Raw genomic sequence first — 15,735 nt, 5'->3', positions numbered from 1 at the left:
GAATGTTTCAGTGTCACCCTAATATCTGCATGGCCTGGACCACTGGGCTATTTATTACTTTGTTTACAGAAGCCTGTACCCCCTCAGAGCTGGCTGGTAGACGGGCTCTGGCTCTCCCTTGGGGAAGAATGTTCCAGAAGGACAGTGTGGTGGCACCGCAGGAGAGGTGTGGGCTAGGCAGTCAGACCTGGGCATGTGCCCTGCTCTGTCATGTAGGTGCTGTGTGACCTCGAGCACAACGCTGGTCCTGTCTGGGCCTTAGTGTCCTCACCGTCAGATGGGGACATGCCAACCCTGTTGTCTCTGTCCTGCTGGTTGCCCACTCCCCAGAGCACCCGCAGGAGGAAACAGGCTTTTTATTTTGTGCCTCTTTTAGTGAGTGACATTCACATAACATCAAGCATTTAAAGTGAACAATTCCATGGCATTTGATACATTCACAATGCTGTATGCAACCACGAACTCTAGCTAGTTCCAAAACACTTTCGTCACCCCAAAATAAAACCCTGTACCCACTAAGTAGGGACTCCCCATTCTTCTGTCTCCCCAGCCGCTGGCAATTACTAATCTGCTTTCTGTCTCTATAAATTCGCCAAGTCTGGACATCCCATATAAACAGAATCATACAATAGGTGACCTTTTCTGTCTGTCTTCTTTCAGGGAGCATAATGTTTTCGAGGTCACCCACGATGTGGCATGAATCAGTACTTCACACGTTCTGCCTTTTAATGCTTTTTTCTCTGACAAAGTTCCCAGCTCTCTTCCGGACTCCCCTGGGCTCCTGATGCCCTTTGGCAGCCACGCCCTGTCCCTGGCCCGAGCCTGGGGCAGGCTGCAGCTGAGCTGGCAGCACCCTCCTCGCCTCCCTTTCCTGCAGGGCCTGGGAGAGGAGGCTCCAGGAGTGGGGTCTGAGATGCTCCGCTTGCACCCTGGGAGCAGCACAAGAGGGTCCCTGCAAGCAGCCAGGAGGCTACAGAGACCGCCCAGCTCCCCAGGCCACATTCCCTCCAGCCCAGCTACAGCCACGTGCCACTCTACTGTGATTTGCTTCATACTTTTTCCTTTAAATCAATAGACTCTTAAAAAATTCAGCCTCATCTAAATAAGAGTAGCTATAAAATCACAGATGTGATGTGCTAGTTTTACAATTTTTCTAATACATATTAAATTCTCTAAAAATGTGTAATTATTAAAATAAAAAATGCTCAACCGTGTACCAGCCAAAAGCACAGGCCACCTGCGTGTGATATGGTCATTGCAGACTGGGAAACCCGGGGTCTCTTCTGTGCCCAGACAGTGGGGCCAGGGCTGCGAGTAACACCATGTCACAGGTGCTCAGGGAATGAAGGAGGCTGTGTGGGGTTAGCAGCCAGGCTTGCTGCCACTGAGGGCCAGCCTGGCGGGTGGGCACCTGCCCTGGGCTGCAGAGATGGGAAGGCTGGGTGCGGTCCCAGCCCCACCATGACCAGCTCTGTCACCCTGCACTTGTCACTTTGCCTCTTGGATCCTCAGCTTCCTCATCTCTACTGTGGAGCAGTGACCCTACCTGACCCCTGGGCTGCTGTGAGCACAGGCCTGGCTCATCCCCAGTGTCCCTGTGGGGCCTGCCTGATGTGACCCAGGTCAGGCAGCCTCTCAGACTTCCTGGCACCCCCGCATCTGTCTGGCCAGTCAGGCATGTGTTGCCAGCCTCATGGCCTGGAGCCTGCAGCCGGTGCCCTGGCTGACCCAGCCAGCCCCAGCCAGCCCTGAGCCCATTTGTCCCCAGGGAGGTAGGAGCCTCCTGCTTTTTCCGTGCTCTGGCACTACCCCGCTGCTTCCAACGCAAGACGCCGGCCTGAGCTGGCAGCAAAGTGGCGCCTTGGAACGAGGTGTCCTGCTGCTGCGCCGAGAGGGCTGCATAAGAGTGAGGTCTCGGGGTCAGCCTTAGCCTCCTGTGACTCTAGACACTGGAATAGCTCAGGGTAGAGAGACACAGCAGGCCATCCGTAAAGGGCCATCCCAGGCTTCCCGGGACCAAGTCACCATCCCACAGGCATCTGGGGAGGCCTGCCGGGTGCCGGGACACTGCTCAGGCCTGGTGAGCAGCACAGCCTCCGGGATCGTGGCAGAACCCTGCCTGGGGGAGTTCAAAATAGAGAGGACCTTGACCCCTCCTCTGGCAGGCCCCACTGCGAGATTCACGGTGAAGATTCAGGAACATCCAAGGAATTTCTCGTCTCCCATATTCCTTGAAGGACACAGAACCCTGGTCCTTGGCTTCATAGATGATTCCACTGTCCTCGTGGGAGCCCCATCCAAACCCTGCCTTCTGCCGTCTGTGTCCATCTCCAATTCCACCCTGTCCCCACACCGTTGCCCAGGGCCCCAGTCTGCCTTTGTCACTCCCGGGGCTGCCTCACCTCCAATGCCCTCACCAGGTACCCTGGTGTCAGGCCTGGGCCTCTCTGGGCCCTCCCACGTCCTGGTCCCCTTTAGAGGCTGGCCCCACCTCCAGGCAGAAACAGGCCACACCTGCCTCAGCTTCCCAACTCTCCAGTGTGCCCTCCCCTCTGCATGCCCCTGACCCAGTCCCTCCTGGCCCAGCCCACCCCTTACCTCCCCCACCTCCCTGCCTCTCCCACCCCCAGAGCCTGTCTCCAGCAAGGAGGGCTCCAGGCAGCTAGGTTCGGTGTCACCTGGGGACGGGTCCAGTGGGTGGAGGGCTGGAAAGGTCAACTCTCAGCCCCTCCATTTCCTGGCTGTGCGACCCCTGGAAACCACTGCTCCTCTCCCTGCCTGATTGCTGCCTGTATGAAATGGGGGTGGGGCAGGAGCCTTGGGATGCTGCTGTGGGGTTAAAGGAGCTCATGTACGGGAAGCACAGGGCTCCTCCCCATCAGCACCAAACCGCAGCTGGCAGGTGTCAAGGTGAAAGTCCATTTACGAGGATGCTTGACGGGGACTGGTGTGGCAGCCAGGGGCTCCGGCATTCGTCTATTCATTTGTTCCTTTGCCACGTGTGTTGAGCGCCTATGCTACGCAGGCCCAGGGGCCCCAGCAGTGGGCTGTCAGAGTGTTCCTGCTCTTGTGGGCTCTCTGCATCTGCGCCCAGGCCCCAAGGTGGAGACACTGGCTGGCAGTGACCTCCCCCGGCCTTGGGAGGTGGGTCCGGGCCTGCCTGTCTCACAGTCTCAGAATTGCTCCCGGGAGCCATTCTGAAGTCTGAGCCTGGAAATAGGGGGCCCTCAGCTGTTGGGAGGAGGGAAGTGCAACATGGAAATTCTCAAAGCAAGCCTTGACCAACAGCAGCTCCAGGAGTTCTTAGAATGCAGAGTCCCGGGTCTGGTCTCAGGAGGACTGAATTAGAATCTCCTGGGGTGGGGCCCAGAGATTTGCAGCCTCTGACATGCTCCCCCGGCTGGTTTTGATGAACGCTGGAGGCCAGACTTCTGCAGCGGGACAGGTGGCCAGGGAGACTTCACTCAGAGGGGATGAAGGCATCAGGGATACTGATGCTTTGAGCCTGGTGGGATCAATACCTTACAAAAGCTGGGGATTTGCTGTCTGGGTACTCCAATGACCCCTGCAGGCTGCACCTACCTCCCAGTCCCCGGAGCTAAAAACTGCGGTTTGGAGGACCCAGCCTGGCTCACCCTTTGGATGCCAGGATGAAAAAGGGACAGGCCTTGGGCAGATGGTGGGGAAGGGGTGCCATCCACCACTGCCTACTAGGTGGGCTTTGGACTCCCCCTCTGGACAAGCCCAGGAGGGAGGCACTGGTTCTTCCAGAAGAGATGGGGGAATGGGCTGGGGCAGCTGTCATGGTGGGGCAGGATTGGAACCCAGGTCTGCAGGCCCAAGAGTCCTGGCTCTTTGGGGTGTTGTGCTATGCACTGTATTTCGTTCTCCAAGCTGGATGAAGGGTGCTCACTTCATGAGTGTCCCTCAGCTCATTTCCGGCCCCCTCTAAACCTGCCCCAGGGATGTCCTTCCAGAGGGCACTGGTCTCCAGAGCCTGTTGAAGGAAGCAATTTCCCTGGGTTGCCGCCATCTGGGATCAACTTTGGGAGAATTGGTGGGTGGTTACATGAAATGATAATTCTTAAAAGACAGTATAATTCTAACTCGTATACAAATATAAAATGAATACTTGACAAACATTTTATTTTATTAGTGGGAAAATCAGGAAGATTTTACCACTGGTTCATAGAATTCAGAGCACCATACATATAAGGCAGAACGGTAAAATAAATTTACAAATAGATGTAATACTGGCTGAATACGAGGAGAAGAGAATGGAAATCAATTGTATTTCTATTGGACAAGAATCATTTGCATTGCTACCAATTATCTACAACTTACAGAACTGCAAAATAGCTCAAAGACAATAAAAGGCCTGAGACCCCATAGAATGAGATAACCCAGAAGGCTGTACTTAGATAATGTCTAATTTTGCATTGAAAACACCCAGCAATCTTTTTGATTCATTTCAAAGTCTTTTGGTTACCAGAAGTGGCCACAAATCTGGCCCTGAGCTTCCCAGCTGCCAAATCAAAGAGGAAACCAGCCTCCAATTCAGTGTCTATAAGGACAGATATATATTGGTTGTTCACCATAAGTTCAGCTTCTCATTGCATTGAAAGCAGTTTCTCCTAACTCCTTGGGACCAGGAACCAGTGGTATCTAATGCATGAGGGAGGGGCCTTGTGTAGGAACACAGAGAGATAGGAAGCAATATCCTTAACAATATTTGTGCCACAAACACAGTGGTGACTGGTGGAGCTGCCAGGGCGGTGTTTCTCGAAGCATCAGTAACACCTGGGAACTTAGAAATGCATGTTCCCAGGCTCCACCCCAGACCTGCTGATCCATCTGTGTTTTAGAAAGCCCTCTGAGTGACGCTGATACAAGCTGCAGTTTGAGGATCATGGGACATCACGTTAGAATTACCTGCAAAGCTTTCATAAGATATCACACCTGGGCCCCATCCAAACCAATTCAATCAGAATCCCTGAGTGTTGGGCCCAGGTGTATATATTTTAAAGCTCCCATGCAGCCAGGAGGGAGGGCCACTGCTACTGAGTTGTTTAATGCAAGCTGAGGACACGAGATGTGCCATCTTCTGCTCCAGAGAAATCCAGACCTTCACTTGCCAGGCCTATATGAGATGGTACATGTGCCTGCCTGCCGCCTGCCTCCTTCCCTCCCTCCCTTTCTTCTTTTATGTCTTCAGCACTGAGCACTCACCCTGGGAAGGGGAATTAGACACCACTGGTTCCTGGTCCCAAGGCGTCAGTACCTGATGGGAACTTTGGAAGTGTGTAGTGGGAATTCCAGGCAGGCAAGGGTGTCAGGGATGGGCACAGGGTGGTGGGGCAGCCCTTGGTCCACGCTCCATCCCTGTCTGATGCTGCTGCTCTTCCTGGCAGGCTGCATGGGGCTGTGGGACAACACGAGCTGCTGGCCGTCCTCTGCGCCGGGACAGACTGTGCAAGTGGCCTGCCCAAGATTCCTCCAGCTGCTCACGAGCAGAAACGGTAACCACGCGGCCCGTGGGGCCCTGCTGGGAGGCTGAGGGGTGGCCCCCTGCGTGGGGCCTCAGCCTAGAGGCGGGAGGCCAAGGAACCTTCTCTGAGGACAAGTAGGGGGTAAAATGATGGGGGCAATTTTTGTAGGGGATGGAAGCTTTGCCTGGGAATGGGGGGTGGGCTCACTAATTAGGTCCCAGCAAAGGGGCGGGAGGCAATGTGCTGGGGAAGGTGAGAACGGAGGCTGGGCTTGCTTCTCTCTGCCCTGTGCCCCCCATTCAGGGGCTCCCCTCCTTCCTTCCATGTTTCTGCCCCATTAGCAGCCAGGGACCTTGTGCCAGCCCCTGTGTCTGGATCCCACCCTGGTAGTGCCAGGCCCCCAAATGGCCTGGCCTTCCGGAACACTTCCTTCCTCTGTGCCCATCCTGCCAGGCCCTGCTGATAAACTGTGGCCTCCCTGGGAGCCCCTGCCCTCCTGGGAGATCTCTTAACCCCCAACTGCAGTTTTAAGGGTTTTCCTAATTGACTCACATTGGTTAAAGGTTGACCAAGTATTTTTATATACATGGGCTCATTTAGTCATCACAAACCCCTGCAAATCATGTAACTTTTCTCTTGATCCAGTAAAGAGTAATAATACCGGGGACAAGAGAGGCTTAGCAGTTTGCCCCAACGTTCATAGCAACAGGTGGAGAAGCTGGGACTCAGACCTGATTCCTCCGACTTCAGAACCAGTGCTCTGTCCTTGAGGTCATGGTCAAGGCAGGTCTACGGCCCTGTGGTCAGGGTGACCCCTGGGTGGGGGCAAGGTAGGTTCCTGGCTTGTGGTCCTGCCCTCCATGGGGTCCTTTATCATCTGAAGCCTGCCCTGGCCTAGCCTGTTGTCCCTCTTCCTTTGTCCATGCAGGACAGAAAAAGCTGCCTGCTGAGCCCCTGAACAAGAACAAACTAAAGGACGGGTGATCTAGCACTAAGACCCACCCGCCTTCCAAAGCCAGGCAAGGCCAGGGCCACCATGGGTCAGAGATGGTGGGGGAGGAGTGTAGATTCTTCTCCCTGTAAGTCTCCAGTGCACGTGGGCGCACACGCACGCGCACACTCACACTCACATGCACACACAGAGATTTGGGAGCATGTTCCTCACTGGCCCTTGCAGCTGCACTCAGCACTCCATACCGTGGCAATCGGAGGGGCCCAGGCAGGCAGGTTGGGACCCCATTCCTCCTCTTACCGGTTTGGTAGTGCTAGCTGCTGTGACAGACAAATCCCCCAAATCTCAAAGCCTTCATAAGATAGTTGTCCATGTAGAGTCCCAAACAGGTGACCCTGATTAGCAGGTGGCTCTCCTCCACGGGTGACTCTGGCATCCCCACCTCATAGCTGTGGCTTCGACACACAGCTTCCAGGCCAACTGGGGAGGGGAAGGCACCCAGAGGACCCCGAGGAGGGAGCCTGGAAGGGCCAGGCCTGAGAGGGATACCACTCTGCCCACGTTCCTTTGGCCAGAACTCAGTCATACGGTGACACCTAACTGCAAAGGACACGGGGAAATGTCATCTAGCTGGGTGCCAGTCAGCCTCAGGGCCCAAGTTACTCACTGTCTCTGAGGCTCAATTTTCTTGACTATAGAAATGGAAAGAATAAATAACACCTGTCCTGCAAGGCTGTGCTTGGAAATAAATTTTAAATATATTCCTCTGTCCCTTCTTCCCCACCCCGTTCCTGTCTTTCTTCTCCTCCTCCTCCCATGCTGCCCCCACCCCACGCACATGCTGGCAAAATGACCAACAGTTGTTACCTCTTGGCACGACCCTCCATGTCTGTCTCTAGGTCTGGGAGCTCAGGACACAGGACGCTAGTCCAGACGGGGCTGACCTGGAGCAACATGCCGGTCTGGCGCAAGGCCAGGGCCGGGCTCTGGTTTCTGACTCCCGTCCAGGGCTCCTCCTCGGCTGGCCGGTGTTTCTCCTGCTGGAGAGGACTTGAAGCTCTCCTCCTTCCCAGCCCCAGCTTTGCGCCTTCCTGGGGTCACAGGGCCTCTGCCCACCCTGCCCCCATCCCTCCTGCCTTTCTGCAGGGGCTAAGCAGAGCTGGTGTTGTGCCAGTCCTGTCACATACTTCCCCAGTTAATGGCTTGCCTGTCTCATCCACTAGAAGCCCACTGTCTCCCTCTTGAGGCTCCCCCACCCTTGAACTGCTCACAGCCCACCGGGGGAACCCCAGAGGGTCAGGAGGGTCAGGGGGGTCAGTTCCATGTCTGCACACACTGTGAGGATGGAGCTGGGGTCCTGTGCCTGCCTCTGTTTCAGTTTCTCCTCGCCGCCACATGGTGTCACTGTGGGGCCGCAGGTCCACTCTGAGGTCCTGCTTACTGGGCGCCGGGCGCAGCTCCTGGGGTGGTGGGCGTGTCCGTCTCACCCCTGGGGGCCACGCTGCTCACACCCTGTCTCAGGGTGCTGGCCGGCCCAAGAGCATAGGTCAAGGCTTGTCTGGCTCAGTGCGTCACCAAGAACTCCCACTGACCCCACTGTCTCCCCAATAGACCTAGGAGCTTAGAGCTTAGCGGAGGTGAGGGGCAGCCTAGCACCCTGCCCCTCACCTCCGCTCAGGAAGGAAGCTCCCCTCATGGGGTCCCACTCCCCACCCCAGGGTGGAGCTCACAGTGAGGACAAGGTGGTATTCTGGACCATTCCTTTCAAAAGAAGAAAAAGAATAAATTCTTTCTCAGGGCACCTACTGCACAGGCCAGACAGGATGGGTGTCCATGTGACTGGGTGAAGTACAGCCTGGATTCTGCCTCCAGATGTTTCTCTCTTCCTGCCAGGCCTAGCATGTTCTCTCTACGATGCATTCCTTTGATTCTTAAAAGGGCACTGGTCTTCCAGAGTTCCTTATTAAAAAACACATTTCCTGGGCGGGGTCAGGCCTGGGCCCTCTTTCTCTCCTGTCTTAGCTCAGATCTGACTTGAAGCAGTCGTGGTTCCTGATCTGCTTAGGGTCCTGGAGCCTTTGGGAAATCGGATGAAAGCTTTGGACTGGCTCTTTCCCAAACTGCACACATGCATATGCACAAACACTGACTGTACTTCCAGGGGTCCCCTGAGGCGTATATGGCCTGCACCTGGTTAAGGACCCCTTAGGGGTCCTTAGGAATTAAGCTCTGGGAAGTGGGTGGGGCTGAAGGGACCCCAGAGAGAGCCCAACCTGTCTCCTCTGCCGAGTGCCGCATCAGCATGGGCACCTAGCCTGGATCCCATGCAGCATCTGTCTTGGGGATCCTGCCGGATCAGGGAGGAGAGACCCCCCCCGAACAGGCAGGCCTGCTGCCCTGGGCGAGCCTCTGGGCTGCCGCTGTCTCATCATCTTCCACTCTGGCCTTGGGGCTGTTTGTGTTCCCTTAACTTGACTTCCCATCCAACCAGCCTAAATTTGACCACCATTCTTTCCAGTCTGACAACCTAGCTCCCTTGATGTAATTCTAGAAACCTCTCACTCCTCCCCTAAATTCCAAGACTCCAAGCCCCGCCCACTCCTGCCTAGTTTAGAAAGGCCAAAAAGAGAAGGGGGTAATGCCACGGTGCCCACGCTGTGCCTGGCACCAGCCTGGGCATTTTGTGTATGCTATCACGTTTCCTGCTCACTCCTGCAGCATGGGAGATTATCTCCCTGTGGCACAGAGAGGTGATGCCCCTAAGGTCACACAGCAACCAAGAAGCAGAACTGGGTTTCAAACTCAGATCTGTCAGCTTCTAACCCTGTGCTCCAGCCCTCCTGAGCCTTCATAGTCTGCGCATGCCCAGACCCCAAAATCACCATCTCCTGAGACCGCAGGGAGAGGGCGAGGTGGGAGGGCGGTACAGCGATGGGATACACCTGGCTGGGCGCTGTGCCCCCACCCCCAATCTGGGCCTTGGTTTTCTGGACTGTGTATGGGCAGGAGCGCCTCCCTCAGTGGGACACTGTGAGAATCTGTATGTAAAGCACTTAGTGCAATGGCGGGTTCTAGAAAAGCCAGCCATATTTCTCCAGCTGAGTGGTGACTGTTTGACCTTAAACCCTGCGAGCCAGTGGCCCAGCTCCTAGGGGCTGTGGGAGAGGAGCATGCCAGGCCCATTTGGGGTTGTCAAAGTGCCCCTGGACAGGGCTCGTGGGAGAGCAAAGGGGCAGCAGGGCTCCTGCCCACAGGACTCGGGGGTCGGCACCCTGCACCTGCAGCGCCAACACAGGACAGAGCCGGGAGCTGGATCTCAGCCCTGCTTGGCAGCCCAGAGCGCAGAATGCAGCTGGGCTGTTCAGCCAAGGAGGGGACCTCCTCCTGGTTGCCTTCCAGGACTTCCTGGCTGGTGGCTCCTTTCCCCAAGCTGGGCCCCGCTCTGAGAGCTCCTGTGAGAGTACGATCTCCTCTCCTCTGTAGAAGGGCCCAGAGCAGGCTCTTCATCCACACACATCCGCCCATCTAGCCAGCCAGCCAGCGTCTGATGAGCCAGGGCTCCGGGCCGGGCACCGGGGAGGCAGGGAAACCGTTGTCCGCGTGGTGAGAAACACAGTGGGCAGCCTCATTGTCCTGGCTGGAGGACTAACTCCATCCCTTCTGTGAGAGGCGCTTCCTGGAAGCGTTTATCTCAGTGGCATTCTGGTGGTTTTCAATGACTGGCTGAGCAGGGCATGAAGTTACATATAAAACAGAACTTCCTTGGAGCAGAGGAGTGACAATGGGAGCCTGGGGAAAGATCATCATGGGAGTGGTCAGGTCCTTGCCAGCCACCACAGACTCCCCGGGGACCCACCCGTTAAATGTCACAGGACCCGGCATAGCACTGGCAGGGTCGGAAACAGGGTTAGTTCATGGTGTGTGGTCAGGAGTGTGGGCTCTGGAGCCCAAACCCCAGAGTTCAAATCCCTTTCCCCCATTTACTAGGGAGTGATCTTGGGCAAGTTATTTAACCACTGTGTGCCTCAGTTTCTGCAACTATGAGGTAGTTGGGGTGTTTACATGTTACAGTAGATTTTACCATAAAAATAACAGTGCCCAGCCCCCACTGCTCACCTACAGGATGCTTGGCACCCACAGGTTCCATGTTTCGAAACTGCACACATGACGGCTGGTCAGAAACCTTCCCCAGGCCTGACCTGGCCTGTGGGGTTAACATGAACGACTCCTCCAACGAGAAGCGGGTAAGCCTGCCAACCTCCACCCCCAGCCCCGGACGGGAGAGGACAGGGTGGGCCCAGCCTGGGGCAGTGGTCAGGATCTGGGGGCTGCCCTAGGTCCCCACACCCCTGCTCGCCTGGGGTCTATGGGCTGCTTCACTGCCTTTGTCTATCAACCTAGAGATGACAGCCAGGAACTGACTTATATGAAGACAGGAGCTTATGTGTATCAGATTTGTAAAATCTATAAAACTAAGAGAGAACATTTTTATGATGGGTGGTAGGATGGAGGTTCAAAGGTATGCTTTGGGCTGCAAATAGCAGAAATTTCTAAATGGTTGAGTAAGTAAATGTGGCTCACGTAACTGGAGATGCAAACAGTGGGCTTCAGGATTCTTTGATGAAGCAGAACCACAAAATCTCCAAGGACTATGTTATTTCCACCTCTCTTCCTGATATTCCGGGGGCTTCTTCCTGAGGCTGTCACTCCTTCCACTGTAAGGTGACTGCTGTCAGCAATTGCAGCTATACACTTTTCCACTACTGCTTGCCCAAGAGGAGGGCAGCCTGGTTTCCTGTGGTTCTTTCCTAAGAGCAAGAAAGCTTCTTTCTCAAACCCACCCCCCAAGCCTATCCTCACATCTCATTGGCCCAAAGTGACTTAAACACGCCCACCCCTGAATCAATCATTGGCAGAGGGCAGTAGTTCTCAAACTTTTGGGCCTCAGGACCCCTTTACACTCTTATGAATTACTGAAGACCCTAAAAAGCTTTAGTTTTTGTGATTTATATCTATCAAAACCACACAGTGAGAACCGCTGGTTTAGACTAATCAGCTGGGAAGAATGGAGTCCGGTGCCCTAACCGCAATGTTCATGGCAGGATTAAAACTGGAAAATCCCAAACCTAGGATTTAACAAAGGGAAATGTAAAGTTCTGGACTTGACTCAGAAAATTAATTGTCCAAAAATGGTGGAAAGGAGACCTAGCTTGGCTTCAGCTCACATAAAACAACAACCACAAAAACAACTCTAAGACTGGAACAGTTTCCAGACCACATGGTTCACTGGTCCCTATATACTGGTTCAAAAATTGGCACAAAATTTTGTTCCTTATTCTGAGATTTGAACCATCCTATTTTTTATCATTAAAATGTCTTCTTTTTGTCAACTGATGGTGAAGACATGCATTCACTGGTTTTATTTGTTTCCTCTTTTCTTTTTTCAATGTCCTTTCTTGGCACACACCACTACACTATTGACAAACGCCAATAGTGGACTCAGATTGGCAGAAAGACCAGGCATAGATGCCACATGGGTAAATATTACAAAATGAGGTTTGCTTATCTAGAGCAGGGGTTGACAAACTACAGCCCTTGGGCCAAATGCGGGCCCACCACTTGTTTTTGTAAATAAAGTTTTATTGGAACACAGCCAAGCCATTTGCACCACAAGGCTTCTTTTGCATGACAAGGGCAGAGCTGAGTAGTTGCAAAAGAGACCAACCAAGAGGCACCCAAAGCATAAAATATTTACTGTCTGTCCCTTTAAAGAAAGTTTGCTGACAGCTGATGTAGAGGCTACAGAAAGCAGGTGGCACAGTTAGGACACAGCACAGAGAGGCAACACTATCCCACACAGTGGGCAGTGAGGCTTCTGGACCCCAAGGACCCTGGGGGTGGCAGGATTCACAGACGTTAGGAGCTGAGGGACGAGGGTCCCAGCAGGCCTCCTGGGAGAAGGGTTCTCTCTGGGTCAGGCCTTGCAGATACAAGGCAGGAAGAGGTCTGCTTGTGAGCCAGGCTGCAGGTCACCTGGCAGACAATGACTACAGCCACAAGACAGTACAGCATATTCTGTCTAAACACTCCACACCTGTCACCCTGCGCCTCGTCAGCCTCCTGCAAGCTAGTCTGGGCATCCCCAGGAGCGAGGCTGCACCCTCAGCTGTGGAGCTCAGCCTGTGCATGGCAAGATTAGAGGCTGACACATTGGTCCCCAATTTTTTGACATGTCACAGAGCTTTGATGTCCCAATGTCTATAGGGACCGTTAATCTAAGGCCACCTACTGCCCTTCAAGGCTCTTCCCCTCATCCCTGAGAGGTGACTTCTGGCTTCTGGGAGAGTGGTTATGTCAGTGGGGAGGCTCAATGTCACATGGCAGCCATCTCATCAAAGGCCACCCCCCGTGGTCAGAACATTTTTGGACACCCTGAGTCAAAATCTACCTCCTTTCTGGTAACTTTCCCCCATTGCAGTGCACATGAGGTCTGGCCCTTCTGCATGTCAGCCAGTCTAATACTTTTCTCCTCTAAGTTTGTTTTACTCCCCTCCAAGTGTAATGTAACCGGTTTTCTTGGGCACTCTTCAGATGACACAATCACCCTCCTCCAGAAATGCTCCAGTTTATTAATGTGCCTCTTAAAATAACATGCCCAGACCTGGACAAAACACTCCAAACATTCCTACGTGGTCAGCTGCTCACAGTACTCTCAGTGTAACTGAGAATAGATCTAATTTTTAGCAGCTACATCATATCTCATACTTCATACCATCTTATACCGGGACTCACATTGCAGGGTGGGTGGTGGAATGGGGGAAAATTACCATGCACTGAATGTTTTCTAAGTGCCAGGCTTTGTCCAGATATTCCATTTGATACCTTATTTGTTCTTCCAACAAGCCTGCAAGGTAGATATTATTATCCCCATTTTGCAGATGAGGAGTCTGAGACTCAGACAAGTTGAGTAATTTGCTCAAGGTCACACAGCTGGTGAGTAACAGTCCTGGGTTTGGAACCCTTATCTCCTGGCTTTGACGCCTGTGCTCTTTCTCTACAGTACACTGCGTGACATCATGGAGCTGGGGCCATTCTAACCTCAAGGTCATTTTCATATGAACAGCTGTCAGCCAGGTTTCCCTATACTATTCTTGTGCCTCTTAAAAAAATTACTTAACCTTTTCTTTTGGTTATAAAATAGCACTTACCACTGTAGAAAAGTTGGAAATATAGAAAAATTACAAAAGAAAATAACCACTCTATTCATAAACCTAGTATACAATGTAGAATTAACCATTATTAACATCTAACATATCTCCTAACAATCTTGTTTCTACGCATGTATAAGATTGAACCACAGGAAATGGCTGATATTCAGTCATTTCTGATCTACATAAAAGGGACAATTTCATATAATTCAACCTAACACTTTTTTACGTATAGCTGGAGTCACATTACACATGTAAAATTTCTATTCTGCCTTTTCATATAACAAGACATCATCAGTATGTCCTGACTTCTTTTAAACTCTTGGTAAACAATATTTTACTAGTGGTATAACATCAAAGTCATTTGGATTTAAAATAACTTAGCTATTCTATTGTTGGACATTTGAGTGTTTTCATCACAAATAGTTCTGTGATAAAGATCTTTATATATACGTATGCTTTTATATTTCTGATTATTTCTTAGAATTAATTCCTGGAGGTAGAAGTGAGGTCAAAAGGAATGCATATTTCAAAGGTTCCTTTTTTTTTCTTTTTTCTTTTTTTCAAGCCAGTCAAATTTAGCAGTGGAGGGTTGAATACCAACGTTAGTGACACTAATGTTAGTAAGTTCTGATAGCCCACTACCATTGGACCAGCCTCAAATGTTCTTGATACATATTTCCATATTACTTTCCAGAAAGAGTAGAGCAATTTTCACTGTCACTCTAGTCTTCATAGAAAGTTATTACTTCTAAATATTTGTTAATCTCATTGGTAAAAAATGATATAGCATTATTTTTAAAATTTTTACTTCCTTGATTCTTTTTAAGACTATTGTACTATTTATTTTTTTGAACCTAAATGCAGGTTTGCAATCTCTATATTTCAGTTTAATTTTTGGCTCAATATTCTAGTCACTGAGATCTTTTGGAACCAAAGATGAGCCGACAGAGTGAAGTGGCTGCCAGCAGGGAATGCCTGCTTGGCTGCATTAACAGGAGTGCAGCAGGTGGAGCAGGGAGGTGATGGTCCCCTTCTACTTCTTCCTAGTCAGAGCATACAACTGGAGCGTTTCAGCTGTGTGGTTCTGGGTCTCTTATTTAAAAAGGACATTAACGAACTGGAGCACATTAGTTGAGCAAAATGGTAAAAGACTGTGGAAAGAGGTTGAAGACAAAGGGCATGTTTAATGCTGAGAAGATGAACCAGGGACTGACAGGCAGAGTAGCTGTATTAGAAAATGACAGGCCTCCGTGTGATCTTCATAACTTTTTTCTGTAAAACAGGCCTATGTTCAAAACAAATTCAGTTTATTTTAAGCAGCTCCAGAAGACAGAAAAGGGATGAATAGGTGCAAGTAATCGGTTCTAGCTTCACACAAGAAAAATTCTAATATTTTGTACTGTTGTACACGAAAGGACTTCCTCAAAAGGCATGAACACCTTGTCCCTAGAGGCATTCGAGCAAAGACTTGAATTCAGTGTCGGGAAGGGGCCTTGTACGTGGGGTGGGAGTTTAAATTGGCATCAGATGATCCCCAAGAGCTTTTCCAAAGCCAAGACGCTATGTTGTGAGTCTGGGAATTGGAGTCCTTGGGGCAGGAAGAGAATAGCAGGCAGCGTGGGTGGGGTTCAGCCGCCTGCAGTAGGTGCACTGAGGCAGAGAAGGGCAGAGCCAGCCAGGTGGGCAGGTGGGGCTGACACACACCTCTCTCTGCAGCACTCGTACCTGCTGAAGCTGAAGGTCATGTACACGGTGGGCTACAGCTCCTCCCTGGCGATGCTCCTGGTGGCCCTCAGCATCCTCTGTGCCTTCCGGTGAGAACATGCTCACACCTTCCATCCCCCCAGCCCTCGCCAGCCACAGACTTTGGGTCTCTTCTTAATTGCTCAGGACAGAAAGAGGAAAGTCTGGGTGAACTACCTTGTCACCTCTTGATCTAAAGGTTATCTGTGGCAAAACACTGAAGCTCCTGTGACCTCACTCATTCCTTTATTTGTTTAACATTTACTGAGCATTACTGAGAACTTGCTGCAGCCAGTTGCTTTACGTATACTGTTTCTAATTTTCACACAGTGCTACGAGG

At 51.9% G+C, this 15,735-nt stretch overlaps 1 protein-coding gene across 1 annotated transcript in view; it reads left to right on the top strand.

Moving 5' to 3' along the window:
* Positions 1–15,735, top strand: part of SCTR (secretin receptor) — a 74,058-nt gene that overhangs the window by 34,979 nt on the left and 23,344 nt on the right. Inside the window, exons 3-5 of the mRNA XM_069461296.1 lie at positions 5,412–5,519; positions 10,582–10,685; positions 15,369–15,466. Coding sequence (XP_069317397.1) covers positions 5,412–5,519; positions 10,582–10,685; positions 15,369–15,466 — 310 coding nt within the window. The remainder of the gene's footprint in view (positions 1–5,411; positions 5,520–10,581; positions 10,686–15,368; positions 15,467–15,735) is intronic.

This window comes from Eulemur rufifrons, chromosome 1 (genome assembly GCF_041146395.1).
Source record: "Eulemur rufifrons isolate Redbay chromosome 1, OSU_ERuf_1, whole genome shotgun sequence".
Lineage (NCBI taxonomy): Eukaryota > Metazoa > Chordata > Mammalia > Primates > Lemuridae > Eulemur > Eulemur rufifrons.
This window is presented reverse-complemented; position numbering and strand designations above follow the sequence as displayed.